The sequence below is a fragment of the Prionailurus viverrinus genome, chromosome C2 (genome assembly GCF_022837055.1).
Source record: "Prionailurus viverrinus isolate Anna chromosome C2, UM_Priviv_1.0, whole genome shotgun sequence".
NCBI lineage: Eukaryota > Metazoa > Chordata > Mammalia > Carnivora > Felidae > Prionailurus > Prionailurus viverrinus.
This window is the reverse complement of record NC_062569.1, coordinates 22,470,229-22,497,526: the sequence shown is the minus strand read 5'-3', so window position 1 is coordinate 22,497,526 and position 27,298 is coordinate 22,470,229. Positions and strand designations below refer to the sequence as shown.

Genomic DNA, 27,298 nt, shown 5'->3' with positions numbered 1-27,298 from the left:
ACCTCACAAGACTGAACTCAAGATGTCAGCTAAACTGTGTTTCTTTCTGGAGCATGGGTCCTCTTGCAAACTCATGTGGCTGTGGGAAGAATTTGCTTCCTTAGGGTTATAGGACACAAGTCCCCATTTGTTGCTAGATGTCAGCAAGGGGCCACTCTCAGCAGTTGGAGACTGGCCGCCATTCCCTGCCACATGGCCCTTCCACAATGTGGCGGTTGCTTTCTTCCAGTCCCTTACCACCAGCTGAAGAAAACTGGCTTGTGCAAGGCTTACCTGATCAGGTCAGGCCACTGAGGTTAATCTCCCTTTAGCCATATACTGCAACAGCATCATGGCATGATACCTGATAATGTTCACAGGCTCTACCCTCACTTAAGGGGAGGAGACCATATGAAAGTGATGGTCGTCTTTGAACTCTGCCTACCACAAATGTGAACATGAAATGAAAAGTAAAAATGACATACAAGGTGCACATTATTGTATGTTTTCTCGTTGTCATCATCATGATCATGATATCAAGTTTTTATCATCATATAACACTATTCTACTTATTTTCAAGGGTTTAAATTAGCTATAAAGAGTATTCCAATTCACCCAATAACCATGTAGCTCAGAGCTTTACATTTGCTTCATAACTCTCCCAATTCCTGTTCTCTTTGACCTGCATATTTACTTCCCACATTCCCTCCTTTAATCGTTGAGTCAGTGGCTCATGGAACCTCCCAAGAACAAAGTTTCACAGAGAGATATGTTTACATTGGATTCACCAGTCCATAAAATGCTCAACCATTATCACCCTTACACGTATGCAGCAATCCTGAAATTCCCAATGGCCTGGCCGTAGTCAACTGAAAAACAAACGAAGGGAAAGGTAATGTTTTCCAGTGCTTTAATGATATGTAACCCAGAGACTAATACAACAGACACAGAGATGTTTAGTCATAGAAGCAGAAGTGAGCCTAAGACGATCCTTGTGGCTATGGCTGTCATTTGACCAGTGCCCTTGAGGGCCTCATGGATTGTAAAAAGTTCAATAAATAATAAAATATAATATAAATTTAAAGTAAATATAAATATTAAATAGAATATAAAATAAAAATATAATAAAAGAATGATGTAGGGAAAAGTTGAAAATGATTACATCATCCATTAAAATGGAATGAGAAAATTTAACCTAGAAATCCAAACAAAGTAACTTCCAGTGTTTTGTTAATACAAGTGCCTTTAGGGCAGAGATGAATTCTGTGTCCACAGAGAGAGTAGTTAAACTTTGTTCACAAAATAAAATAGAATTGTATTTTTTTTTAACGTTTATTTATTTTTGAGACAGAGAGAGACAGAGCATGGACAGGGGAGGGTCAGAGAGAGGGAGACACAGAATATGAAGCAGGCTCCAGGCTCTGAGCTGTCAGCACAGAGCCCGACGCGGGGCTCGAACTCATGGACCACAAGATCATGACCTGAGCTGAAGTCGGCCGCCTAACTGACTGAGCCACCCAGGCGCCCCTGTATTTAAAAAAAGAACAGAGACTAAAAATTATCTGTGTGTAAAATCCTCTTTGACACCATTGACATTATGATCACGGATACGTTACTTTTCCTCATTGAGACTTGGTTTTTGCCTCTTTAGCATGGAGATAATATCATCTACTTAAGAACATGTTCTGAGGAGTAAGTGAAATAACCTCTGCTACGTTCTCAGAACAATGCCTGGTACTAGTGAGCATTTAGTAATGATGACTATTGTTATTGTTATTTTTATTCATGTTACTTTTGGTACATGTGGTCCGATGTCTGGAGTGTATTCAGCGCTCAGAAAATATTATTTCCTTCACCCTTCAATACCTGTTTGTTGAATTGAACTGGATTTGTCAAGAGGAGTATTTCAGATATTATCAGTCAGAAATACATTGAGAGGTTATCGTTTGTCTAATTTTATGTAATTTTATACAATTTTTTCCTCCCCCCCTCCTGCTGCATGCTTGTTTTCTTTCATCCTTCCTTCTTTCCTCGTCTTTCCTTCTTCTTCTCTCTGTTCCTTCCTTCTTTTTCTCTTATCTTTTTTTCTCAAGCAGATATTATTTTAAATTTCCGAACAACCTATGTCAGCAAGTCTGGCCAAGTTATCTTTGAAGCAAGATCAATTTGCATCCACTATGTCACAACCTGGTTCATCATTGACTTAATTGCTGCCCTGCCTTTTGATCTCCTGTATGCTTTCAACGTCACAGTGGTGAGTAAAGAGCTCCCTTCCACATGACTTTGAAGGTTATTTTTAATCCTGTGTTTATTTTCCACACGTTCAGGTTTTAAGTGTTTGTAGCAGTTTGTATGTCCAGGACTTTGTGGCCTCCTGAATAAAGACACCAAAGTGACCAATGGTACGCAGGCCAAATTCTCCACTTGAGGAAGTTACTTCCTTTTGGAATTTACATGACCTGTTTTACTTATTTAACTATCTAGAACCAGGATATACCCAAAGCATTTATCATCAATACTCGCTCACAGAAGAAATCCTTTGGTAAGGAAACCAAAAGTAATGAGCATTACTTTGTATTACTTTGGCAGGTATTTTGCCTCAGAAGTTTAGTGGAGAGTTTGAGATTTCTTCTGGTTTTATGACCTTTACTCTCTACCTCTTGAGTTATTCATTAGCAAAACAAAAGACCAATCAAGATACCGAGTAGTATTGAAGTTAAAAGAATTCAACCACTTCTTAGAAGTCCTTGTAAAAATGTTGGATGGGGAAGAAATGACACACTGATACAATGGCCACTTGAACTTGAGATCTCTTTTGGATTTTTACTGATGTTTGTAACATCTCTTTTCTTCCCTTTATCCTCATGTCTCATCACAGGAAAGAAAGTGTGTCCACTCATTGTAGTAGCTATTTTTACTATTTAACGATTGATGTTCGTAAAAGCATTAAGTGCTCCCTTATAAATAGAGAGACTTTTAGGGAGGTATAATAGCATTTTGGGGCCAGTAATGCAATTTGCTGCTAGAGTAACCAATTTTAGCAGGCAAAAATTTACTAAACATTAGTTCAAATGAAGCCTATTTCTTACTCAGTTGACAAGACCTTGAGATTCTCTATCAGGAATTTAAAAGCTTAGTTTTCAGTATTAAAATGATCAGTGTTTCAAATACAGTCATTATTGACTTTGGGATGAAGACTGAACTGTAATCCTGACTATTTAGTACAAATTTGTGCATTTGGTAATTGTCTATACAATAGCATTTTTCTTTTCTTTTCCTTTCCATTTTTTTCTTAAGATGGAAAGTTGAGGGTATCAACATCTTTAAGAGGTTTATAAGTCAACTGAAAGGAAACCTCTGGGGAAAAATTTAGTATATAATATCAATCAGTGCTACAGAGAATTGTTATCCAGGCTTTTAAAAGTGCTTTTTAAAATTGAATTTGACTAGATAAGTGTACTATAATGAACATGTAATGACTTAAAACAAGGTATTTGCAAGACTGCAACCAAAAAAATTTCAAAAGAAGTATATAATTCACAAAATACTAAGAAAAATTTTCCACATTCTCCTGGAGAATTGTTAAATGAATCATGTTTGATAGACCCCTCTCTAAATTAACTTGCTGCTTTGTGACTAAATACTAATAATTTTTTTTATGTTCCATTTCTCTTTGGGCACTGAACAAATAGGATAATTTAAAATATATATTATATAATTGTATTGTAAAATATACAAAATTTTAAAATACATGTTTATCTGTCATTAACATGCTCATTGTCTAAAATTAACACAAAGGATTTTTTTAAAAGTCTAATTCTCATATTTTGATGAATTTTAAGTACCTGTACATTTTCACTACATTCCTGCTCCCTTTCTTCATTCTGTCTCATGAAACCTGGCATGAATACCTAATAAATGCAAGTTATAGATAAACATCTATGTTAGAAAGAAACACAAAAGAGGAAGAAAGAATGGAATCTGTCTCTTATCAATGATAATTTTTCTGTGTCTCACAGGAGTGAGCGTATGATCATTAACCAGTTGGCATATAAATTTGCTCTGCCCCAAATAAGTTAGTCAAGATGAAATATTCTATTTGTTCAAAGTATTATATTTACTTCCCAGGACAACATAAGTTATGAGGAAAAGTTTATAAGCTATGCTATTGTTATAGTGCACAAACTTGTAAAAAGAAAGGTAGAAATAAATAAGCAAACACAGATGTTGGTTTTCCAGATCTAAAATACATCCAGTTAGCACATCTCTGTAGATGGTATTCAAAAACTCATTATAACCATCAGAAATGTATTGGATGCTTTAGTTTTGACTCTGCCCATAATTGCTGATGGTAAATGTTTTATATATACTTCCCACATTTCTTTAATAAAATTTAGTGTGTGTAAGTCACTATGAAAGGCACTCTGAGAGACAAAGTTATGCATGAGACATAGAAAATATGACAGAGTGAAAAAGGCAAAGTAGAAATCCCAGTCTTAATCACTTACCGTCTGAGTGACTTCCTTGGGGGAAATTAACATCAAAATAGGCAAAATAAGCAAAATAAGCATAAAAATCCCTACAAGGTTCTCAGCAGCCTGAAAAGCATTTCTATACGATACTTGCTAAGTGTCAAACACCCAGAAAGACCTCAATACATGTTAATCAACTTGTCTTCCTCCTTTTGGGACTTTTTGAGGTTTCATTTCAAGTACCAAATTGTCATGCATCTATCAAACTCTTCTCCTACAAAATAAACTCCACCCCCAGTAATTCTTCTAAGCCAGGAAGCAGATATTGCAAAGTCCTGGCAGGAAATCATCTGGTTTACAATCAGCTGGAGAAATGACAGATGAGGACTGGGCTGTGAAAGGGAAGAAAATAAGATTTGACACAGAAGAATGAGAAAAAGAAATCAAAGCACAGGTAGCTGGCAAGTTCCTCAGCTGACCTTATGGTTTTATTATATTTCAGTATAGAATAATTCGTGAGATTACAATTGAAAGGGTTTTTATTGAATTTCTATTATATTGAGTTTAGAGCGTTTTCCATCTTAATTTATTAACCATCCTCTCATTTAACACGTATTTACGGAGCACTTACTATGTGTCAAGCACTGTTCCAGGTACAATTTTCTTCGACAGAAGGGGAGATAGATCATGGAGGAAGGAGCTAGATGTCAACTGACTCCAGATAATTATAAAGGCAAACTTCCAGAAGATGCCGACCGTGTTTATGATTGAGTCCTTAGAGCAAATACTGTTCTTAGGTATAGTCATACAAACCACTTTCTTCCCTTGTATTTATAGTTCCTTCCTCCCGCCTCCAAATTAGAAAAGGTCAAGTACTTTGTTAAACTCTATTTACGGATGAGGTCATACTTTATTTGCCGTTTCTATTTTAGAATGCTCCTTGAGGCTATTCGAGGGTGTGAAAGAGTATGCATTAGGGCACCACGTCTGTTGTTAATAGTGACAATGACCACTCTTGTGGACACCAGTGGTGCACATGTTTCCGTTGGGCACTGAAGTCAGGAAAATAAGTCCTTGGCCACAAGTGTATTGTTTTAGTGTGTCCAAAGACAAGACCTAGGAGAGTTTTCAAAAATGGTGTTCCATTTGATTTTGGGTCCCTCAGCCTGTGTGATTGACAGAGAGCTCAGAAAGTATATGCTTCAGGCGTGAGTTTTTTCTGTCAGTTGATGATGTTACAAAGAAGAGAGTGCAGCACATGAGACAGGAGGTATTACTGGCATTTGTGAGTAAATCTTACTCAAGTTTGGTACATCTAATCACTATTTTTTTTTAAAGTTACCTTTATTACCACTTCACAGGGTTCAGTGTGTCTAAATTATTGTTATGATGTCACTCCTGCATGGAGGAAGGGACGTGGAATTGAAAGAAAATGTGTGTAAGAAGTGGAGACACCTTATGTTCAATCCTGAGACCATAATGTGTTTCAGTTGTGTATCAGAATATACAAAATCATATTCAGTCAAATAGGTTGAGAAAAAAAGATACACCTTAAGGAAAATAAGTACCAATTCAAGGAAAGTAAACTGTCTCATCATCCTTTATCCTATCACCTCTTGATAGCATTATGTCGAGAAACGACATTGGCATGGTCATAAAAATGACCATCGCGTTGGAGTCATGATTATGCTTGACTTCAAGAACTTTCCAGAATGGCTGTAAGTTAAAGCAACCGCTATGATGCGGAGTGAACCCATGAGCCACGCGGTGCCGCTCGGTCTCCTCCGACAGGTGTCTCTCGTGCATCTCCTGAAGACCGTCCGGCTGCTGCGTCTCTTGCGTCTCCTGCAGAAGTTGGACCGCTATTCCCAGCACAGCACAATCGTCCTGACTCTGCTCATGTCCATGTTTGCACTCCTTGCACACTGGATGGCGTGTATCTGGTATGTCATTGGAAAAATGGAGAGGGAAGACAACAGCCTTCTGAAGTGGGAAGTTGGTAAGGGCTTACGTTTGTCACATTTTCCATTTTTAAGTGAAAAGGAAGTTTGTCTAGAATTTGGAGGAAGTGAAAGATGATTCCCTAATTATGTCCTCTGACTGTCGATTTGTCTAATATTTTTTAGGGACTGGGAGGGGAAGGGTGTGGGGGGACAGGGTCTATGATACAAGTGATTTCTTTTGAGAAAGTTTTCTGGAAAGTCCATATATATGTATGTGTGTGTGTGTGTGTGTGTGTGCGTGTGTGTGTGTGTATGCATATATAGAGAGAGAGACAGACAGAGAAAGAGAGAGAGAGAGAGTAATGGGTTAAGCTTTCAAGGGACTAAATGTTTAAAATGACCGGCAAGGCTGTAGAAGCGTAGGTAAGTAATGTGTGATCTTATCTGACGTATCCAATGCAGGGCTAATACCATTGAATCCCTGGGCAACTGGCCTATGGCCAATCATTGCAGTGAGAGAGAGAGTGAGTGTATTATAATAACACACTTTCCATATCTAGTATACTTTGAGAATGTGTAATGATAGAGGGGACTGGATGTTTACAAATATAATTTGTAGAATTTTGTGTCCCCATTATACATGGGAATTTAAGGGAGACTTTTCCATGTGCTACATAATTCTGCATAAATGAATCTGAAATGTTCTGCACATGAACACATTTTTAAATTTATGCTAACCACAAGGATTGTACAGAAAATGAAACTTCCGAGGGCTATAACCCTCTATCCAAAAATATCTGCATTATTCTCACAGTCATTGCCTTTAGAGAATTGTCATGGTACCCCATGTAGAATTCTTTTTTTTCTTAATCTGACATTTCGTCAAAAGAATCTGTTTCTTGGTTGGCTAGAAAATTCTTCACTTCTTTTCTCCAAAAAATCAATCTTGAACTTTTTGGAAGCACAGACCTTTGCACAGGGATGAAGCCACAAGAGATTCCCGAGAGAAAAAAATGCTCTAACTTTTCACACCAGCACTTAATGGCAGGATGCATCTGGAACATCCCTGGGTTGGCTCTCATAATGCCATCCTCTCGCTATATGACAGTATACAAAGCCTTCAAAGTATATCTTTGGAGAACGAGTTGGAGACGCTAAGAAAACAGACTCTCCTTAAAATCTTCTAAAAATGCTCCTACATACACGTCTCAATTTTGACCCTAAACTACACCAAAGCAAGGACTGTGTTCTGATAATGTTCATCTCAGACTGGTTTTATTCTCCTTATCAAAGTACTTCTTCTGTGCCTTGCTATGGATCTCAATTCTCAGAAATGAAGTAAAGGGAGAGCTAGAACTGCGGAGTGAAAGCGAGAATATCCTACATGAAGACAATATGAGATGAGATGAGAGAGAGAGGGAGAGAGGGAGAGGAGAAGACAGCATGGTGAGGAAAGACAAGAGTTGATTAAAAGAAGAATCAAAGTCTGGATTGTACTTGGATTAAGACATTTTCTGTCCTTTAGTATTGTTTCCCTTTCTATTTTCTTGTCCTGAAGGCTCCCTCATCACACGCTCTGATATAGTCCTAATGGTATTCAGTGAATTGCCGCATTAGATCTCTGCCCTTTGTTTTGAATCCATATTAAAATTCTTGCTTGTGGTCAGCCACCTGATTCCTTTCTGGGCCTGACCTAATTTCCTTCGGGCCCCAGACCTATACACTCACATTAATTTGTAAGGCTAGTCTAGTCTGAGAGGCTCCAGATGGGGAAATTCAGCTTATTCACGCTCTCAAATTTAGTTAGACGAGGAAAGCTTTTTTGTGTCCTTTCCAGCACACCAGTTCTGCTACAGAAGTACCAACTAGCTGTTGTTTTTCTTCCCACAAACACACAGAAGTAATGATCTTCCAAGAAAAAGAATCCAACCATCTGAACGACTTCGGTATTGCCCCCTACCACTTGTACTCTTAAACTTGGTGCTGTGGTTCAGTGTAATGAATGGGAGCTTGTGAGCTGGAAGTCAACCCCCAAAGAGAGCATAATACGTAACACAGTGATGAGAAGAACGTTGGGCTGGGGCCACAGAACTCTCCTGTTATCATGGCTCTACCACTAACCAATTGCGAGGTTTACAGTAATTTCATTCACCTCTGTGGGCCTCAGTTTCCTCACCTAGAGCATGAGAAACCTCACCATATACCTCGAAAGTCTATTTCAGTTTCCATGTTTATGACTTTAATGGAAGAACAAACCCAGTATTGTGTGCTTATTTTTGTCATAATTCAGTGTCCACATAAACCACCAGCAGCAACTATCCAATGTCGAAGAGTTTGAAGAAAAAGGATGTGTCAGGAGGCACATCTTGTGATCACAGCCTGTCAAAGAATTGATATGTTTTACTCAGTTATAGTAAGGAATACTGAATCTGTATCTTTAGAAAATTAGATTTCCTGTCCAAACACCTCTTGGAAGACAATCTGAAAGGGAGTATGCTAACTCTGCCTGTCAATATCAAGTTTCTAGGCTTGGCTACAAGGACTTTCCCTTCCCTTAAAATTACTTACCTCATTGTTCATTCAAAACATTCTCCAGCTGAGATTTGGACACAAATTAAATAATTATGACCTTCGCTACCTAATCTTTTAATGAAGCAGCTGAGAGTCTAGGCTCATTTAGTTCTTACTATGTAATTTGTACACTAATATTATGTTTTACCTTTTTTGGTCCAATTACCATGAATCAAAAATTCTTCACACAAATAAAGTTTGATTAGAGACACGTTCTTTATGTTGTGACTAGCATTAGATGTATAGAACAGATTCGTCTTCCCAAGGGATAAAATAGAACTTCCTTTCTAGTCACTGTTAATTGCCTTGAAATGATTTTTTCCACTTTTTGTCCTTGGCAGGTCTACTAAGAGTTAGAGAGAGTTCCGGTATTTTGTATCAGATCAAAGCAAAGTTAATATTTTTAAAAGATTGTAATATCACTTATCTATATCTATTTTTAGAAGGTGGAATTAATACTCATGGACTAATTATACCAGAGGCTGATTTTGAACTGATTTGCCTGCTGTTATTTTTACTTTTATGTGCTTCTTTACTGTATTTTAAGGGATTTGAGGTTTGGCTTATTGGTTCATGGCATTTTAGACTTCGTGAGAAATCCCTCTCTAGGCTATGCAGGCTCCGTGCTGGAAGGGTATGGTCTGTTGTGTTCACTGTGGTGTCCCTGTGGTATATAGTTCCTGGAACATGGCAAATGTCGGGGGGGGGGGGGGGGGGGAATGTGGAATGAATCAACCTTCAAGGTCATTCATTTACTAAATGACCATCATGGGACAAGAACCTAGATACCCTAACTCCTTATGTAGAACTCCTTCTAATACTTTTGAATATTATGAAATTATAGGAAATGGCTGTGTAGCAAATATTTTCAGGCAGTGAGATTGAGAGAAGAATGAATAGGGTGATCACTTAAGATTTGGTTGTGCATTCAAAAAAATATTTGAGTGCCCACTGCATGCTTGCTTGGTCCCGGGTAAGGCACTGGAGAAAACCAAAACAAATATTATACTTAATGTCATGGAACTTAAAGTCCAGTAGGAAAAAGAGACAAATAGTTCAGTAGATATATGACAGTGTGATAGTTCTGTAACTGGAACATGCACAGAGGAGAGGCAGCTAGATCTAGCTAGAATTTCAGCAAAGGCTTTTCCAAGATGAACTAGTTTGAAGGGATGAGTAGGTCTTGTCTCTGTAGATGCTGAGGTACGGGCATGGGTGGGAGCAGGAACGTGGTTATATGAAACAGTTCGCTAAAAACCAGCATAAAAGATGAATGGGGTAGTAAAATGATGAGGCTAAAGAGGCAGGTAGTCGGGGACCAGATCTTTATAGACCATTCGTGCTAAGCTTTAGAGTTTGGACTTCATCCTAAGGCCACAGAGAAGCATAAAATTCTCTGAAGCAGTGATCCAGAGAATAGGGGGAGATGTTTTGCTCTGCTTGCTTCATTTTCGGTACCTATACAAGGGCAATAATAGTAGTGCCTCCCTCATTAAGATTGCCAGTATTAAATTAGGAAATCTATGTGAAGCATTTTATACTGTGCCTGGCACCTAATAAATTCTCAATAAATAGTAGCTATTATAGCCATCATTCTCATTTTATTATGACAGTTCCTTCTAATAAAGAAAGTACCATGAGCTGTGACTAGTGATACTTACGATTTTATATGGGGAGGGTATTAAGAAATGGCTTAAAAAGTATTGCCCTTAAAGTGTAGCTGTAGTTTTGTAGTGCTGAACAACAAATTGTGTGCTTTTGCCTATCTTCAAAATAAAAAAGCCCACACCTTATATTTGAGTCAGTCTCAGAAAAATTAGTAACTTTCACATAGCCTCATAATTGCACACATACAGATTTTCCCTTTAAAGCTAATACAGGTGACAAGTTTAACATCTACCCTATAAGCTTGTTGGGATAAAGAACACTTTTATGGAACTTAGACACGGTGCTTCAAGGACAAGATTCAACAATACATTAAAGAGACCTATCACAACTGAGTCTAAGTTGCCTTTTAAATTAAAATTTTTGTTTTGGCTGCCAAGAAATATTTCAGAATGATCTCTTTGGTGGTGGTGGGGGGGGGGGGGTGTCTTTACTTATTTACCATAAGAAGACTTAAATAAATACCCAGCCAAAAATGTGTGAGAAGACCCGAGTATTTATGTACATCCCAATTAAGGTAGGGATATATGATTTTAAGTATCAGTTGTAAAGTTCAATTAATGACATTGAATTAGTCCTTAAAGAGCTCCATTAAGGATACAGAATAGAATATAATCAGTCTGATTTAAGTTAGAAGGATTTGGATTTGATTCTTGCTTCAGGGATATACTAGGCATGTGATTTTGGCCAAGATGACTTCAGTGACTTTTTATACAAGAAACTTTAGTGTCCTCATCTGTAAAATGGGTGTGGTAGTACTGGCCCTCAGTGGCTTTAAGTTTTAGAGTTACTGAAGTGGACATATGTAACATAGTCTGGTTCTTAGTAGGTTCTTGCAGCTGATAATTACCACCATTTTTAACCACTTCCTCCACTCTTACTGCTTACTTGGGGCTGTTCTCAGACTGCAGCCATTGCTCAAACTTACATCGATGAGCTATGCAGAGTTGATAGCAATACGATTCAAGTCTAACGAAGAGGCGATATTTCTGTCACAGTCGTGATTCTTAGCGGCAAGCAAAATCAGAAAAGGAATTCATTAGCAGGACCTGCAGACTTAGAGTTAGAGAGAGAACAAGACTTGGAAAGAACATGATCCAAGGCAGCTCCACGTGTCCCAGTGCAGGAAGCACAGCTGCTGCTGACATGTTGCAAAGATGGCCTAAACATGCTTCTGTCTTTGTAGATGCTATGAGAGAGCCCTAACCTTCTGTTTGCTTCTGATCCACAGTCCCTGAAGGGAGAATCCAATCCACAAGGTTAGGTCACACGCTCAAATGCTGAGTGCTGGGGGTAAGGAGGACCTCCCCACCTTACCCTGGTGTATATCTGTATCTCTCCATTACTATGCGCTATGGAGTATACCCCCTCACGGAAGATTTTAGACCGCCAAAAAAAAAAAAAAAGAGAGAGAGAAGAAAAATGTCTTGTACAATAACATCCGTACCCTCACATCTAAAACCAAACAGGGCGATTTACAAAAACATTTATTAAAATACTTAAGTGGGGCCACCTGGGTGGTTCAGTCGGTTAAGCGACCAACTTCAGCTCCGGTCATGATCTCGCGGTTCGTGTGTTCCAGCCCCGCCACGGGCTCGGTGCTGACAGCTCGGAGCCTGGAGCCTGCTTCGGATTCTGTGTCTCCCCCTCTCTCTGCCCCTCCCCCGGCTCACACTCTGTCTCTCTCTCCCTCAAAAATAAATAAACGTAAAAAAAATTTTTTTTTTAATTAGAATAAAACGCTTCAATGAATCATCATACCCTTCTCAGACATGGTCATGTCAAATGGAATTAGCTGAAAAATGGAGATGTGGTAATTATCAATGCTTCTTGCTTACTACAATACAGTCTGTGATGCTCACGTAAACATCACAGTGGCAGCCTGCTTCCCGAGCTCTGCCTCCTCGGCTAGACTGCTTCTTGGTCAGTAGCTCCCATTTGTAGCTGAAATGCATCCTCATATTCTTTCTCAAAGCTATCTCTATTTCTAAAGCTACGACATGCTGAACTTGAAAATAGATGGTCTGCTACAAAGGTTAGAGATGAGAGTATACTGTAATAGGGAGAAGCTTTTTTATCTTTTAATCCTTTGGCTGGAGTACGTTTATCCATTGTGGATGCCTAAAAGTGTATCTGTACCAGAGACCAAAAAAAAAAAAAAAAAAGGAAAAAAATAAAAGCCCCGAAATCTAGAATGGGAAGAAAAGGATTAAGTGAGATAAGTGAGATATCATTTTCAAATTTTCATTGACAATTTTAATCCTAAATCTCCTGATCCTTGTTGGATGAAACATCATAAAAGCTGATTCATTTGAAAGGCTCTCTGGTTATTAACTGCTTAAAATTTACAAGCCAAGCCTCATGCAGTTGGAAAAAAAAAAAATGGTCTTATGATATCGGGAGCTGGTTATTTCAATAACTATACCAATTTTTCCTCAAGGGCGTAGAATTGACAAACTCTACATTTTCAGGTTTTGTATAAAGGATTATAAAAACTTTTTTAGATAACCCTTATCTGTAGATTCTTGTTCTTGGGAATACATGAAATAGAGAAAGGGGAGAAAAAGCTTTACTAAAATGAATGTTTCCAGACATTAAAATGGACCCTGGTGAGGGAAACCCGGGCTGCTTGTTGTTGTTGTTGTTGTTTTTAAACACAGGATCTTTTTTTTTTTTAACGTTTGTTTATTTTTGAGACAGAGAGAGACAGAGCATGAACGGGGGAGGGTCAGAGAGAGGGAGACACAGAATCTGAAACAGGCTCCAGGCTCTGAGCTGTCAGCACAGAGCCCAACGCGGGGCTCGACCTCACGGACCGCGAGATCGTGACCTGAGCCGAAGTCGGCCGCTTAACTGACTGAGCCACCACCCAGGTGCCCCTAAACACAAGATCTTAAACTTTCATGCACACTTAAATCATCTGAGGATTGTATTAAACTACAGATTCTAGGGCTGCCTGGGTGGCTCAGTCTGTTAAGTGTCGGACTTTGGCTCAGGTCATGATCTCATAGTGTGTGAACCTGCATCGGGCTGTCTGCTGTCAGCACAGAGCCTGCTTCAGATCCTCTGTCCCCCCTCTCTCTAGGCTCCTCTCCCACTCATGCTGTCTCTCAAAAATAAATAAACATTTTTAAAAAAGAAATAAAATACAAATTCTAATTCAGTAAGTCTAAGGCAGAGCCTGAGACCTAGCCCAGGTGTGAAGTCTGGGCTGCTGGTCTCCCCACCACACATCGAGTAGCAAGGTTTTAAAGTCTCGGGAATTTCTGTGACTTTAATACCCCTGGTTTATAAACAGTCCTAAACCAGTAACAACTCAGTCCTTTCTGTCCTTTTCCACATTCCTATCCTTTTTCAATCCTCATCACATCTGTGAATTTATTTAGACCTAGGTCATTCCTAATGGACCAGGGAGGTCCATTGAGAAGGAATTAACCTCAATGCTGAAGCAATACAACACAGTGTTTTAAATATCATCAGAAACAATTTATATTACTAGTAGTTATGAGAAACTAAAATTGAATGTCATCAGTTTTTAAAACGTTGCCAATACTCTATTCTATTTTGATAAATGTTTCTAGAAGACAGAAATGCTTTCATGTTTTCAGAGCAAGATTTCACTCTTCTGAAAAAAAAAATTTGGGGGCGCCTGGGTGGCGCAGTCGGTTAAGCGTCCGACTTCAGCCAGGTCACGGTCTCACGGTCAGTGAGTTCGAGCCCCGCGTCGGGCTCTGGGCTGATGGCTCAGAGCCTGGAGCCTGTTTCCGATTCTGTGTCTCCCTCTCTCTCTGCCCCTCCCCCGTTCATGCTCTGTCTCTCTCTGTCCCAAAAATAAAATAAACGTTGAAAAAAAAAATTTAAAAAAAAATTAATTTACTTTTTTGCCATAAAGAGCAAAAGGTTTATTCTTTTTTTTTTTTTGAGTATAGTTGACACACAATGTTACAGTAGTTTATTCCTAAAATTCAGATTTCCCTCGTATTTTCTAAGTCTAATGGTAAATCATGCTTATGAAAATTGAGGAAATAAAGAATGTCCAATTCTGAAGTCAAATGATCTCTGCAGTCTGACCTTGTGTGTTTAAAAATATTTGGGTATTTAGAGAGCAAGCGGCACAAAATTAGATTTTAATTGCATAATGTTCTCAATCCTTTGATAGGGAACCTCTGGGTTTCAGGTGACCGACTGGGGGTTAATATGACTTCAGGTTGCCAGGGTTTCTCAGTAAGAGGACACACTTCGCAGTTAGAAAATGCTGAAGCTGAAATATACTCAGAATATGCTCGTACCAGAGTTTCCAAATACGTTCACGGGTCAGACCATATACTCCGAGCAATAAATGGTTCTATTGTCATAAAGTTTGAGACATGAAGCCACTCCATCCCATTCTGAAGGACTGACAAGGTCAATTAGCACAGAATGAACTCAGAAAAATCCCAGAGAAACCGATTAAACTTTATTTAACCCAAATGTTGCATAAATTTATTTTACCTCATAACCCTTCCTTTTTGTACTACGCATTATTAATATTCTGTTAACATTCTGTGAATTCAGAGCTTAAAAAAAATACACCTTAGTCAAAGTTACTAAACTCTGTCATAGGAGGAGGAATAATGATTTTCATCTTTTTAAAAATATGGGATACCTCATGTGTCATTTCACAGTAAATCTACAAGAATGAGAAATTCTCCTCATCTATAAAATGGAAATAATACAAAATACCTACTTCAGAGAGTTAGTTGTGTGTGGGATCGTTGAGCACAATGGTCAACAATGAGACATTTTCCAGTGCAAGTTAGTTTATTTAAGTAGCCCGGGAACAGGACCCGTAGACAGAAAGAGCTGCACTTCTGCTGTATGAGGCTGGTGATTATACGCTTAGTGCTCAAAGGGGAGGGGAAATTCAGGGAGTATTAGATCATAAATGTTTCTTTGAATTTCTTCTTGTAAAACTACTTTCTTCAGAGTGGTTTGGTGCTCATCATTCAGCTCAGTATTAACTATACGTGAGATGTACAAGCAGTCAAGGGACCTTTAAGAAGGTAGCACCCACGGGCACCTGGGTGGCTCAGTCAGTTAAGCTTCCAACTTCGGCTCAGGTCATGATCTCACAGTTCGTCCTGAGTTTGAGGCCCACGTCCATGTCGGGGCTCTGCGCCACAGCGCGAAGCCTGCTTTGGGTTCTCTGTTTCCCTCTCTGTGCTCCTTTCCCACTCATGCTCGCTCGCTGTCAAAAATAAATAAATAAACTAAAAAAAAAACAAAAACAAATGTAGCAACCAGCACTGATCCTTATCAAAACTATGCAGGCTATAGGTCAGCTTTCTGGGCTAAAGCTGAACATTTTTCTGCTTCTATCCCTCATCAGGTGGGTGAGCTCAAGAAAACTAACGTACATAAAAAGAGTTTGCAAACTGAAAAGTGCGGTAGAATTATGACAGGTCATTGTGTTAGTAACATACACATAAACACACATACATGCATATATGCATATATATATATGTATAAATGTATGTCTCCCTCTTTCCAGAGAGACATTATGCACATAGTCTATGTCACAAACTCTTGTCTTTGTGTTCTTCCCACGATACTGGTCTTGGTGTGGGTATCTAGAGAACCCATGCGTAATACATATATTTGGGTAAATGCAGGAATAAATGAGTAGACCACAAACAAGGGCTTCTGTCTCATATCAGTAGATCATCGCACTCAGATTGAAAGAGGAAGAAGTTCTGAAGTCAGTCTTTATTCAGTGTTTGGAAATAAGGTACACCAGGTCTGTCTTTCCTTATAGCATCTCATCAGGTATACAATTAAAGAACAAAATTCTCCAAATACATATTTATTATTATAAATCACAATATTACATATCTGTTCAAATATGTAGGTATTAGAGGCCATATTCCTCATTTAGGGTCTTGAAATTCGTGTGCTGTGGCAGTGAATAAGTCAGTTCTTAATACATTTTTGAGTTCTTACAATAAGACTATGATAAGCAATGGTTTCACTCTTACAGGAATACCAGAGATGGCTAATCATTTCAACTCTTTTTCTTTCCCTATCCTGATTCTTTTTCTGGGTTTCCTGAATTAGTAAATGGTTCAAACATGCTTCTATTTTCTAGCTGGAGATAAATTTGGGTTGGTACTGCTTATAGCTCTCATTGGATCTGAAACCCTCCAATGAGCTGCTTCCTAGTCCCATTTTGGCCTCTCAGTCCTGGAGGAATATGCTTGGTTCTCGACTAGCTTGAGCCCTACCCTGGACCTAGACTTTGGAAGAGGGAATCTCCTTTGAGTATTTTCTCAAAGGAGCCTTTGTTTTGAGGTGATGCTTTGCTGACCACTCATTGACTTTCTAAGCTCCTACCAAAGGAGCCTATAACTTAATCACTGGAAATATCCCTACCTCTGACTTCTTCCTTTCTAGCCTGTAGTGCTTTTCTGAGTTGTGTGGTTGTTAAGATCAGGGACAGTAATGTGTTTCTGGCTCCCCCAGTCCCAGATGTTTCTGTTCTTAAATTAGTTCAAAGTTGGAGCCACGAATTTTAAAGTAGCCCAAAAGGTAATGTGAGCATCTAAAGAAAAGAAAGGTGATCGGGGGGAGTTTAATATAGCGGATTGAGGCTTGCATCTGATCTTGCCTTTTCTTTTCTTTTTTCTTTTCCTTTTTGTTTTCTATGTATGTATATTCGAAGTGTCCAAATAGTTTCTCAGTATTATTTATTGAATAATCCATTTATTCACACTAATTAAATTTGGCATTTAATCATACTCAATTATTATGCATACTTATGGCTGTTACTAGGTTTCATTTTTCTTTCATTGACAGTCTAATTTTATACCAGTATTGTAGAATTGAATTATTGTGCTGTTTAAATTTTGGTACAGCAAGTAGAATGAGGCCACTTTGGCTCATTTACTCATTTAGATCAATATTAGAAAAAATCCCCCTTCCAAAAAATCCAAATGGCATTTTAATTGGAGTTAATTTCACAAATTAATTTAGGGAAAGTAATGCTTTTAGAGATATTTTTGTCATCCAAGGTAGGGTACTCAATCTCCATTTACTTAAAAAATTTTTCTTACATAACTAAGAAACTAGGCAGTTTCCTTCATAGGAGTTGCACATATTTCTTATTAAGTTTATTTCTAACTATTTTACATTTTTGCGCTTATGTGGGTGGGTTCCATTTTCAATTAATTTTGTTCCAGTTATTATTGGTATAATAAAATCTAGTGACTTGGAAATAATATTGTATAGATATGTCAATATGTATCTAAGTTTTAATTAATTTGAGTTTTTAGGAAGATAATCATATTATCTAAAGAGATAATAAATTTCTCCCCGACTTACCTAATGCCTATACTCTTTTTGGCCACTTGATTTGAGAAAAATTATCTATTTTATTAAATACTCTAACTTCACTAGATGTTACAGAAAAGATATATTTTATAGATTACTAATATATGTTATTATTGATATGTGACAGTCTACAAAGTCACACCAAACTTTAAATTATGGCCCTCAGAAATATATTTTGTAAAAGAATGTGGTATAATGGAACAATTCTTAACTTGAAAGTTGGGATCCTCTGTTCTAACCACAGCCCTGCTGCTAATTAACTGTATGACCTATGAATTTTATCAAACCATATCTGTCCCAATTACCTCTGCGGAAATGAAATACAAAACTGCTTCTTAGCAAGTCTCAATTCTTTTGAGTCATAAACCCTTTTGGAAAGTGAATGGAAGCTATAGCTCTCTGATCATAAATTCATACCTGCATATAAATAGATTGCATAAAGTTATAGTCTGTATATTCCATGATGCTTTCCCATGGGTAGCTGATAAACAAAACAAACGAAAATGCCCCAGTGCTAGATAATCTCTAAGATTGTTTTCAACTTGGAGAAGATTTAGTTACAATTCCTTTAAGAAAACTGCCTTGCACCTGCAACTTGGGTGTGTTGAAGAAATAATACCTCAGTCTGTTGACCTATCTTTCACCATTCATGAGACTCAGTCAGAGCTGCCCTAACTCGTTAGTAGAACATTTTTTTCATCTTTCTGTTCTTTCCAGGTTTTGTACCATTTGAGTGTAATTGTATTTTGTACAATAATATACATGCTGCAACAATCCTCTCCTTTAATCCGTTTCTTCTGAAGGTTCTTAACCATTGGAAAGTTTAGCCACAGCCACGCACTGTCAGTTTTGTGATGCAGACAAACTCAATAAACAATTTCACTTTACGTGCAACTTTACAGAAATGTAATGATTTCTTAAATTGAGAGAAAGCACTACCGCTGTCTAGATTGGATACATAAATAGGTTGTGATTAGAGGGTTCAAAATTTCATTTCTGACTTAATCTCTAAGGGATAGTCAGATGCGAAGCTAACTTCCTAATATCTTACAACTTCGGTCATTTGGACGGCGTTCTGATTAGCCCAGCTGGTGAGGCCCTTCTCAATACAGGCTCTAACACCGATCAGCATTTCTCGTAACCCCTGCACTCAGCAGCCTTACACAATGGCGTTGGCTCCAGTGGAGTAACTATTTCATTCCAGCCAACCTTGGTTCATAGATCACAGGATGTTAGTGGAAGGAGGAGCCCGAGAGAGAAATATTCTAAACCTCTAATTTTACTTAGTTGCTTGCTTCTCATAATGTACTGGGAAGAAGAGTGGACTGGGAGTCATGAAATTAAGAGTCCAGTCCGGGCTTCAGTCTTCATATTTCTTCTTGGTAAAATGAGATGGTCAGAACAGGTGATCTCCAAAATCTTCAGAACATCAGCTTACTTCTTTTTTATGCAAAGAAGAGGGATACAAAAGTCTTTCGACAGAGATTTTTCTACTCTAAGGTATTTCTGAAGATAGAAATACATATTTCTACTTCCAAAAATATGTGAACTGGTTTTTGTGGTTTCTAGCCCTTGCTCCAAAGAGACGGTAGGGTTGACCTGATGTGTGTGTTTTTGAAATTACATTTTAGTCTATATGTTCCTTTCCTCAAGTCCACGTATAATATTTTTGCATTTCCAGAGCTGAAGGGTAAAGATAGTATTTTTAAGGAGTAGTAGAAAATAACCTGTGATTTCAATGGAAAAGAATCAGGTTGTCAGTATTTTCCTTAAATTAGTATTTTTTTTACCTGTCTTTAGGTTGCCCTCATCACTAAATTTGAGAAGATTGAGGGGCAGGCACCTGGGTAGCTCAGTTGGTTGAGCATCTGACTCTTGATTTTGGCTCATGTCATGATCTCACAGTTGTGAGATCGAGCCCCTATGCTGAACTCCATGCTTAGGATTCTCGTTATCCCTCTCTCTGCCCCTCCCCAGTAAGTAAGTAAGTAAGTAAATAAATAAATAAATTTAAGATGATTGGATCCGGATAACAGTTCTTCTGAATAGCAACCCTTGCTGAGGCCTCTCCCGTCTTCCCAGTAACTTTTATGTGAAGACCAGGATAAAGACATCTTAAACATCTTAACCATCACTGAAAGTTAGGGTCAACCACTGATGTCCTAGTACAAGAAACAGGAAGAATTTCCACTAACTGACACATAAATAGGTTTGGATTTTAAAACAAAACCCGCAGGCCACGTGAGCTTCTTGAGAGACCTACACAAGGAAGCCCCTCTTTCCACACTCATACTTTGCCCTCTGATTCTGAGAGCGCAGGTCTGTAAGGAGATGGAGGAGTTGGTGTGCACACATCGCTTTAAAGCAGGATGCAGCTCTGCCAGGCTCAGTGGCTTTTCTGTTTCATCCAAGATTAGGAGAAAGTTTCCCATCTTAGAGAGAAAGGAGGTACTACAATGGCAAATTGCCGATATTAACCCTTAAGCAGAAAAGTACAGCTGAGATGGGCTTCTGAAAAATTAAATGCCACCTGCAAATAGAACTGAAAATAGTACGCATACCTTATAAATCACACACACCATGGAACCTGCAGAAAAAGACAGGAAAAAAGGAAGTATGGAGAAAACGTGAATGTAAGAAATAATAGACTAGTAAACCTGGTTTTAATGAAAATATAGTAACCTGGGGAAAAGGTCAGGTTATTTCAAGTGAAGAACTCAGGATACAGATTTCTATGTATTATACGATTCCTGTTTGGGGTAAAAAGTGAAATACGCACACATGGACTAGAAATACATTCAGTAAGTAGTGGAATTATTTGTAAATGTTTTTTCTTTACATTTTTTTTTAAAACTTGACTGACATCAAATTAATATCTAGCTTACATTTATTTAGTACAAACTACACACATGGTCCAGTGCTTAATATATTTGTGTACGTTATCTCATCCGATTTTTTGTTGCATTTTCATGAGGCAGATATTTTCAACCCCATTCACAAAAGAGAAACCAAAGCTTGAAAAGTTTGAGGTGTCCTGGAAATTTCTTTTTTAAATAAAATACTTTTTAACATCCAAAAAATTTAGAACAAATGTCGTAGACACCACTGGAAATTATACCTTTAATCTTTTACCGTATTTGCTTCACTTGTATCTTTAAAATAATACAATATTACAGATAAAGCCAAAACCCCATGACCCCCTAACTCCCGTCTGCTCCCTCCTTACTAAAGTGGATGCATAAGCTTTTCTTAGATGCTATTTTTTACTACCCAAGTGTATTAGTAAAACAGTGTATTACTTCATCTTGTTAGCTTCCATATAAATAAACACAAATAGAAGTCATAGTAGTAATAGTAGAAGCAGTAGTAGTAATAATAGCAGATAATTAAGGAGCAGGTAGTGGTGGGTGTTAGTAATAATACATTTTTCCATTATCTTATTTGGTAGTGGTGATATTTGTGTTCTTTCCCCAGATCTAAACCAACAATTATTACCAATGGTTTTAAATTTGAGAAAACTTGGGGGCAGGGAGGAGTGGAGGGTTAGAAGTAGTGTCTTGTTCCAATCTCCATTTCCCTCAGTAAGTAAAGTAGAACATATTGTCTCCCCCCCCCCACTTTTTTTTTTTTCTTTTTTGGCTACTACAGTCTCCTCTTTGGGAATGAGACACTTAGCTTATTAATTTGCCAGTTCTCTTCTTTCCTAAATAACTTATTTGATGCTCTATATTTTGAAGTGTTAAAGTCTTTAAAAATTATTATCCACTGTATATGTGACCTCTGAAGTTAAGTGTTATTGATTTCAAATTACATGCATTCATTGCCACAGAATGTGGTGTCTGTGGCACTGATTGTTCAGTATTTGCTAAAGCTCAATTTGAATATATTTTTTGTGTGTTTGGATAGAACATGCATGTGTTTTTTTTGCATATAATTTTCCGAGGTTTTATATATGTCAACTAGGTCAAGATTCTGAATTTAATTATACATATATTATAAATCTTTATTAACTATTTTCTATCAAATATACACAGAAATTTTATTTGGTGCTCTTTCAGATCTCTGTTCATTTCCACAGTGACTGGTTTCCTTTTAATAGTTCCTAGTTCCTTATTTTATGTCCATTAGATCAAACTTCTGAATTGAATTTATGCATTTTAAATATATTATCTTAATTGTATTTCCCCATCTTTATTTTATTTTATTTTATTTTAATTTAATTTTAAAGTTGATTTATTTTGAGAAAGAGAGAGCACGAGCAGAGGAGAGGCAGAGAGAGAGGGAGAGAGAGAATCCCAAGCAGGCTCCACACTCTCAGCATGGAGCCTGATACAGGACTTGAGGTCATGAACCACAAGATCATGACCTGAGCCAAAACCAAGAGTCCTCCAGATGCTTAACCAACTGAGCCACCCAGGCCCACCGCCCCCCATCTTTATTTAATTAATTCACATCCATTGTGTGTTAGTTTTCTTATCACCTAATTCTTGCAAAAGGTGAACTACTTTCTCATGTAATTTTTTTTCATTTTTATTGTCAGCTCATCTTCCATAGGGCTTCTTTCTGTAGAAATTCTGTACAGATTGAGGTATGGGAATATACAGAATTTTGGTTGTTATTTTGTTTGCTTTTGCCAAGGACAAAGATTATCTCTTGCCCTAGGATCAAATGCTTAAAAATTTCTTACATTCAAGGCACCTCATGGCTAGTGTATGTTCAGACACAAATGTATGCAAGGCACAAGTCTGAATTTTAAAAGTTTCTTTCAAGAGACTACTTTTTTCAGACTCAAACTTCCTTGTCATTCCTATAAACTGTTGGGTAAATTATTTCTACCATTTTCCATGCACGCGCCAAGGTTGTATGCCAGGTGGCAGTTCCAGCGTTTGTAGGATTTAAGTGTTCTCTCCTGGGCCCGCATGGGTATGAAACTCAAACCCACTGACATCAATACCTCTGGCTAGGCTGCCTATCCCTCTCTCCCTGTCAGCTTTCAAATTTGCTTCTCCTCATTTTTGCATATGGAGATGTCACTTCTCCTTCTGGAAGAATATATATATTACCAGCATTTCTGGGTGTTTATATCAGAAAGGCTTACACATTAGCCGAGTTCATAATCTTACCAGAACTATCGTATCAATTTCTGCCCCAAAGAATCTAACCTCAATGCCAGCGTGATTTCATTGAATGTTTTCTTTGAAGTATAAGAACGGTTGTAATCTAACCCTAAGAAGCCAATTGAATAAGGTTAATTGCTGAAGACCCTATTCCTACTTATAATGCCTTTATAGGGGAAAATCATTTAAACATAAGCCTTCAAATCTCCAATCCTTCAGACAGAATTGTTCAGTTACTGGGAAAGTAAATTATGCTGCTGTCTAGAGAAGACATGATCAAATGTGCTTAATATAGAATTATTTCTTTCTAGCTACTATATTAATCATATTCTTTTGGAATAGTTGACAGTTTAATGTACTGCTGATTATTTTCCTAAGACACTATAGATACAGAGAAAAATAGGATAGAAAAAGAACTGAGTCTTGGAGATTGTTGCATTTAAACTCTATGAGGTTTTCAGTATTTACTATAAAATATAAATATTTGTTGAGTCCCAAAGAAGGACAATGCTATGAGCTGCAAGCAATACAAAGAATTGGAAATTAGAAGCCCTGCCTGATAGGAGCGTACTCTCTTAGAAAGTCAAGAGGTAGACACAAAACTACACAAAAATTATTTTTTTTAAATGCTGGTTTGTTGTACATTTGCACAGGCAAAAACTTTAGAAAGAAGTAGAAGTAATTTTAACTGAGTCTCTGTGAAGATGGCATTGGAGGTGGGCTTCAAAAGGTGAAGACTATTTTGGTGGGGAACATTTAGAGAACATTTAGGTGAGAGGCATAGCGTGAATAAATTCATGGAAGTATGAAATCTCACAATGCATTTGAGGAACAGTTCGTGGATGAGTTTGTGCGGGGTAGAACATTCTTGAATAAAATAAAATGCCAACAACAGAATGGAGCATAGAATACATGGGTGAAGAAGGCCAGGTACTAAACTAAAGGTTACTGAAATTAAATTCTGAAAAAGGTGGAGAATGCAAGGCCTATGTGAAAGAATCAGCCATGAGCAAACTCCAGCTCCAGTATCTGATTTTTCCAGAGAATTTGGGAGTGGGGATTTTTTGGCATTTAAACACTGGCAAATGATTCAGAACTTGAAAAGCACAGGGTAAGCATAGTGCAAATAAATGTGAACCCGATCCAGTCCATAGGTCACCGATTTGCTTTTTCAGACACACAGTGAGTAAAAAGAGAGATAAGACCAAAATAATGGGTTGGAGTCTTGGCCACGATGTACAGATGGGATCTCTAAGACAGAAGAGACCAGAGAAGGTGTGACCTGATTGATAGACCATTTTAGGAATTGTATTCCAAACTCAAAAGGGAGAAATGCAGACAATACTCTTTGTGATGTTTGCCAAACTGTTTGGTCCAGCTGTACATTTATTTGCATGAAAGGGAATACACACGCTATTTTTAGGAGATTGGTCTCATGCTTTATACGCTTGCACTAATGAAAAGTTTCCTTCTGTTGGGTATCCTAATTGTGTGATTATTTTTATAAAGTGGTATTGAATCTATAAAGAATTTCCACTAAGCACTAGTTCCATTTGAGATTTTAACAAACATGACTGTGAGTTAGAGATACACGATAGGACATAAGAGATAACTAAACATTTTATCTAAACCAATTAGACATCTGGTATAAAAATGTGTATACCTCTTTTCTCCTTTCTTGTCACGCGTGTATGTGTGGGTGTTTGCTTTGTAGTTAGGGTTTCTCTAACTAGCCACAAACAGAAAAAATAATTAAAATGTGCTTCGTAGTCTAAGACCCTACAGAGGCTACTGTTAAAACCTCCTTGCTGACATGTCGTTTACTTGGATAGGAATCTATTGGTTTTGTTTTTTTCCACTGACATTAGTCAGGAAAAAAGACAAATCCTAAATTTAATTCCTCGGAAACTCAGAGACCAGAACCCTGTTCAAGATAGAAATGATTTATGAAGTCTCTGTACAAGTGGTAGATTTGTTTCCCTGTATATTTGTCCATGCCCCTGTCCTCTACACAAAAATTTAGACTGGCAGAGATTGGATACCAGAAGATTCACTCCATTGAAATACTAAAGACAGAAAGAAAAGTTAATGTCCATCAAGCTTTATGCAGCTTTCAAAATCTATATCCATTTTCTCTTTTGAAGACAGCGAGAATTAACCTTTGGCTGGACAGCTTCCTGTGAACCTTTATTTGATGCCAAAGGATAAGATGTTATATGATGCTTTTTAAGAATGTGAGTTCTAGGGGCACCTAGGTGGTCCAGTCGGTTAAGCGTATTGATCTTAGTTCAGGTCTTGATCTCAGGGTCGCGAGTTCACACCACTTGTTGGGCTCCGCACTGTTGGGGTTGAAGCCTACTTAAAAAAAAAAAAAAAGATCGTAAGTTCTAGATTCAGACTTCAAAACCGGGATCCTCTAGTCATTGTCTGTGTTGGTTTGCGTATGTCACTTACCTGTCTAAAGCACTATCTCCTCAAGTGTAAAACAGAAAGAGAATTAGCTATTTCACCAGGTTATAATGAAGATTAAATGATATAAAGTAATTATGGAATGCTCAGTTCGTGTGAATGGCTGTTGGCTGCCCTGGCTACTGCTGTTGTTTCAGCTACCATTATTTCTATTATTGACACATGATATTTTATTAAGGTCATGACCATGGCAGGTGATTTTATTCTCAAGGAACTTCATGTACTTGATTTTCAATGTTGAAGCCAGCACCCAAACTGCCTGCAGTCTTTACTGAAAATCTGCTGCTGATGGTCAGAGATTACAAGCTTATTTTTAGCAGAATTTCTAGCCTGAAATGGAATTCTGTCAAGGTTGGCTTTTTTGAGTGTGATGCACAGAAGGGTGGTATTTCTAATTTTATCATTTGCTCATAAAATCATGTTTTTAGTGCTAGCTAATCCCATTAATTTTTAAAATATATTGCTTTAGGTTTATAGGTTGCAAAGCTATTCTGTGGCTGAAATGGTATATCTTAGAATAGGTGGTGACTCTGACCCACTAGGAAATAACCCATGAAATGACTTTAAAGAGTAAATTAGCATGATTTAAAAACATATCATAATTGGGGCGCCTGGGTGGCTCAGTAGGTTGAGTGTCCGACTTCGGTTCAGGTCATGATCTCACAGCTCATGGGTTCGAGCCCTGCGTCCTGCTCTGTGCTGACAACTAAGAGCCTGGATCCTGCTTCGGATTCTGTCTCCCTCTCTTTCTGCCCCTCCCCCACTCCTTTCTGTCAGTATCTCTCCCTCTCTCTCTCAAAAATAAATAAACATTAAAAAAAAGACATGTCATAACTGAGGAGACATGATTCCTGTCTCCAATACAGTGTTTTATATGTTTCATACAGAAAATGTTTGTCCATAGCAATGCAAATATATTTGCAAAAATCCAAAAATAAGATGTAATAGGATTCTGAAGAGTCAGATCTTCTTAAATGAATAATCCAGTATTATTTTGTTAACAACTAAACATATGTGACTCTGCTATTTTTCTGTAGACAACATGTTTGATGAATGGTGTAAGCAAGTCATGTTATAGTAGTCATTCTTTTTTTTTTTAAGTTTATTTAGTTATTTTGAGAGAGAGGGAGAGAGCAAGCGTGAGTGGAGGAGGGACAGAGAGAGAAGGAGAGAGAGAATCCCAAGTACGCTCCATATTGTCAGCACAGAGCCCAAAGCAGGGCTTGAACTGACCAACCGTGAGATCATAGCCTGAGCCAAAACCAAGAGCCCGAGCTTAACCAGCTGAGCCACCCAGGCGCCCCAGTAGTCATTCTTTACAAAAGTCATGGCCATATTGGGTGTGTGTGTGACAGAGAGAGGGGGGAGGGGGACAAACAGCAATTCACTGCCACTGCCAACCTAGAGAATTTTGCATTCTTTAAAATTGGTGAATTAAATACTTTTCATTCTTTGGGAGGGAAAGATTCCATCTTTGGGTGGCAAGCTCAATGGAATTATATTAGGGAAAGTCTCTATTTTCCATGAGTCAATAATTGCATTGAGGTACCAATCAAATAATTAAAAGATCTTTATTTGACCAAATATTGAATTGATTTTGATGAGGGCAGATGTTCTGATCCTACTATTTTGAACCTCACATTTTTACTAACCTTGTGGATATTTGTTTGTGTTTCTTGACCCCTAAGCACATTTCCACTGTATATTTAGTAATACA

The 27,298-nt window shown here is 37.8% G+C and overlaps 1 protein-coding gene across 1 annotated transcript in view; it reads left to right on the top strand.

Moving 5' to 3' along the window:
• KCNH8 (potassium voltage-gated channel subfamily H member 8) overlaps positions 1-27,298 on the top strand; it is a 354,043-nt gene that overhangs the window by 239,005 nt on the left and 87,740 nt on the right. Inside the window, exons 6-7 of the mRNA XM_047875370.1 lie at positions 2,076-2,233; positions 6,243-6,450. Coding sequence (XP_047731326.1) covers positions 2,076-2,233; positions 6,243-6,450 — 366 coding nt within the window. The remainder of the gene's footprint in view (positions 1-2,075; positions 2,234-6,242; positions 6,451-27,298) is intronic.